Source organism: Arachis ipaensis, chromosome B09 (assembly GCF_000816755.2).
Source record: "Arachis ipaensis cultivar K30076 chromosome B09, Araip1.1, whole genome shotgun sequence".
Lineage (NCBI taxonomy): Eukaryota > Viridiplantae > Streptophyta > Magnoliopsida > Fabales > Fabaceae > Arachis > Arachis ipaensis.
The window spans coordinates 4,573,924-4,578,264 of NC_029793.2; the positions used below are offsets into that span (position 1 = coordinate 4,573,924).

The 4,341-nt window shown below is 32.1% G+C and overlaps 1 protein-coding gene across 1 annotated transcript in view; it reads right to left on the reverse strand.

The window, feature by feature from the left end:
• LOC107617364 (probable flavonol synthase 4) overlaps positions 1-3,971 on the reverse strand; it is a 5,054-nt gene extending 1,083 nt beyond the window's left edge. Inside the window, exons 1-2 of the mRNA XM_016319120.2 lie at positions 3,235-3,971; positions 1,025-1,388 (exon numbers count right to left, since the gene is read on the reverse strand). Of these exons, the coding sequence (XP_016174606.1) occupies positions 1,025-1,388; positions 3,235-3,758 (888 nt within the window). The 5' untranslated portion in view covers positions 3,759-3,971. The remainder of the gene's footprint in view (positions 1-1,024; positions 1,389-3,234) is intronic.

Below are 4,341 nucleotides of genomic sequence, written 5' to 3' on the forward strand. Positions count from 1 at the left end.
AATTTAATTATAATAAAAAAAATAAGAAAAATAAAGTTAATATATAAGAATATTAGTTTTATTGTACATTCAATTCACAAAGAAAATATACTAAAGAAGAAACTATGAATAATTACACAAAAGAGTAAAGTATCGTTTTTGTCCCCAACGTTTGGAGTAAGTCTTATTTGTATCCTTAACGTTTATAAAAGTGATTCAATGTTATCATACTATCAATTATACTAACAAATTATATTATATTTTTCAATTATTCTCACTTAGATGTATTCATTCTCAATTAGGTCTCACTTAGATGTGTTCGATTTTAATATTATACCCACTATTTGTGTTTAGATTCAATTATGTCCCTAAAAAAGTGAATTATGTAAATGTTGTAGAAATTAATTTCAACATTTGATGAGCTATTTTTCGGAGTAGATCATCGATTCTATCCCAGAACATTTGTATTCTAACTTCAAGAAGAGATTTTTAAAACTCAAACTAAAGCGCTCATGATGTGTAATTGATGGCAGGATAACATTGAATCACTTTTACAAACGTTAAAAATAAAAATAGGACTATTTAAACGTTAGGAACAAAAATAAGATTTACCCCAAACGTTAGGGACAAAAACGATACTTTACTCTTACACAAACATTCTGTGTTTTGTAGCTGGTATGTCTTATGATTTTTGGCTAATTTTCATTTCCAGTGTTAGGGAAGGAAATGCAGTATTCCTATTCATAAGAATATTTCACTTCAAAATGAAAAGACTATTTTGCCCCTAGTAGATTAAAGCAAAATTTACATAGAACTTTCCCCTCTAATCCCTTCTCATCTTGTACCAAGTGCAAATTGAACAACATAAGGAGATTGCTATATTACTAATAATAACACAAAAGGGTCAACAAAGGTGTATACTCAATTGTTCTCTTATAAAATTAGTTACTAATATAATCGTTTTAAATCGATGATTAAGAAAATTAAACAAAAGAAAAATGGGGAGGCATAAAATGGAGGCATGCAGAAGTGTAAATTAAATTACCTGAGTTTCATCACCACCGGTGATTATAATGGCACCTTCTTCTGGACAGAAAGAGAGCCAACTTTTCTTAGAGTAAACATGGAACTCTGTAGATCCATCGCATACATGAAAACCCAATGAGTGTGAGTAATCCGTTCCCCTAATCAGCATTCTAATCACATCATATTTTAAGGAGTTAGGCCATTGATCTTCTCTATTATCTCTGCAATGCTTATATATACAACATACTGTTCCAACATCATGCCCATGATGAACCAAATCCATATCATCAACTTTAATTTTTCTTGCAATCTTTTCCAGTATCACCGGTAAAATTTTCTCGGCCACAGTCTCGATGCGTAGCATGAGTTTTTCCATTTTCTTGCTGCAAAAAAGATTTAAAAACATTGAGCAACACTTCGTGAATAGTTGTCATGGAATATCTTGACATTGACTGTAAGAATATACTTAGAATATTTTCAGATTTTATATTTATTTAGTTTGATATAAAATTAATTTTGTCATTATGTTTAAATGATATTCCTGACCTATAAATAAGTACTACTTTTTATTATACATTTTCTAAGCATCTGAATGTCAATTTATCTTTAGTTATTCTCATGAATTCATTGATAAGTGACATTACATGCGTGCAATGCATTACTCCTAATTTTGAGAGTTAATGGATGTGTAAAGTATAGTGCTCACTACTGCATGTGCAGTTTTTTAAACAATAAATGATGAAGTGTAAAGATGTTTTGCTCCTAACTCGTGCAATTTCAGTTGATTATAGCCAGCTAGCTTAATTATTATGTTGGATCATAACTAAGCAAGAATAAACCAGTTACCTTTCCTCCACTAGCTTTGCGTGTGACAGAATAATTAGTGTGCTTCTTTTTCTCTTCTTTCTTTTAAACTACAGTGATTGAATGAATTTTATGATCATACTTTCTCACTTACAATAGCTGCTTGGTTATATATAATCCAAAGTGTTGTTCATATGTGTTAAGTTAAATAGTTATGATTAATATAGGGGTTTAAAGTCTAAAATTAAAAGGTTAGTAACAAAATTTAAGGATGATAAAATCAATAAAATTTAAATTTAAAAATTAAAATAAAAGTTGGCTAAAATTTAATTAGGTGTCATTAAATTTAACATATATGTCACTTTTTAAATAGTGTAAAGTAAAAAGAATATTTATGCCCATTTAAATGTAAGGATATGTGAGCAACCACCATAAAATAATCCAAATTCATGCTTGAGAATTATTCTCCCTTTCTCTAATTTTTTGTTCTGTCAATATTTTTTTTTTGGTGACTATGTTCTGTCAATATATTCTAAAATCAAAATATTTAAATAAAATCTGTTGTTCATTGTTATATTTTATAGAACAACAATAATTATCATCCTTCCATGACCACTAGTAACGTTTCTAAAACATATATGATATAATTATAAAAGAAAAGAAAAAAAAAAACATATGATTTGTTTTTCTTATACTTATGTAAACTCATCATATATTACTAAAAAATAATGCGCGACCTTATCTTAAGTGAAAACTACATCAAGATTATGCAAATTTTAGTTCATATCAGAGATTTTGAACATATTAAATATTTATCTTATTTTCATTTTTGGTAATTGAACATATGAATGTTTATCTATATATATATATATACCATAGAATTCACTTTATAGTTAATAGCAAACAATAATAGAAAAAGTCTAGGGGCCAGCAACTTTGTTAAATTTTGGCCAGCATGTAACCAGCAAAAAAAAGTGAGCTATTGGATAAAATCTCATACCAATCTCACACCATTAAAATCATCATTGATGGCTATTTGATGACTACAAATCACAAAAGTTGCTGTCCCGTAGCATTCCTCAACAATAATATTCATCTTATCTAGTGTAGTGCCAATGATGTTTTAGAATTTGATTACTACATGCAAGATTGAAATATCTAGTGGGGAACCAATAGTTGAGAAATCCTATATTTTAGAATTTGATTACTACATGCAAGATTGAAATATTTAATTAATCACAAATCACGCAATCCTCTCTTGGCATGCAGATATATAATCACAATCTATATACATAATAAGTTCTAGTAGTAGCTAGCTATGTACTAATGATTTGTTAATAAAATGGATGCATTATATTACGTATATAGGGTTATTTATTATCTAATTATCAATTATTAATAATTAATTAACATAACGTTAATTACCTGAAATTTGGATATCCAATAGGCGAAATTCCCTCCATATTCAACTTCAACTCGTCTTCTCTGCACCACACGAACTCTTCACACATCTCACTCCCTTCTTCTTCTTCTTCTCCGCCATGATACTCTTCATAACCCCAAGGCTTCTCCGGTGACCTCATCAAAGCCTCTCTCTTCACGGGCGGCACACCGAACACTCCGGCGGCGGCCTCCGCAGCAGACACCACGAGCTCCCTCGGAATCCCGTGGTTCATGAGCTGGAAGCACCCGATTTTCGCCATGGCGTCCAAAACGGCATCGCATTCCGCCTCGTCACGGTGAAAACAGAGAGAAACGAAGTCGACCTTTGGCGGAGTTTCTAGAAGCTTCTGTTTCGGGAAGAACTTATCGGGCAACACGAGATCAGGGACGCGGAGCGAGGATTCTAGAAACTCCGTTAAAACTTCGTCATTAGTTACCGACGATCGCCGTCCTGAGGCAACCGGAGACGGCGGCGGAGCGCGGAAATCGACGACGGCTTCAGGCATCGGTAACGGCGTTATTTAACTCTTAACTGTTAACGGTTTTAGTTATGATATGTGTGTGTGTGTGTGGAAACTGGTGTGTGAGCGGTTATTTATTTGAAACGGTTTTTGGTTTTGGAAGCGAGTGAGGGAGAGAGAAAAAGCGCGTGGAACAACGAGGGATTGATGGCGTGTCTCGCGCATTGGAGACATGAGGGGTTTCCCGCGAATAATTACGACGTCGTTTTACTTTTGCTTTCTTTTTCTGATTCTGCTTTGTTTTTTTGGTTTCTTCGTTTGCTTTACAGCAGCAGTGGTACCAGTGCTCATCATTTCAAAGGAAAAGGAATATCTGAAGCATCATTACCGGTAATTTTTGCAATTTCAGGTGGGGGCTGCCCATCTTGTGTTGTACTAGAACTACTAGTACTATATTTAAACAAAAACTTATTTTACATAATTATTTAATTACTGTTTATTTATATAATTTTATTATAGTTAAATTAAAACTACATATTATATTTTTATAAGATACGCGCGTAGATTAAAACATAGTGATGTAGGGATTTTTATTAATAAAAGTTGGTAATTTCGCATCAGTAAATTT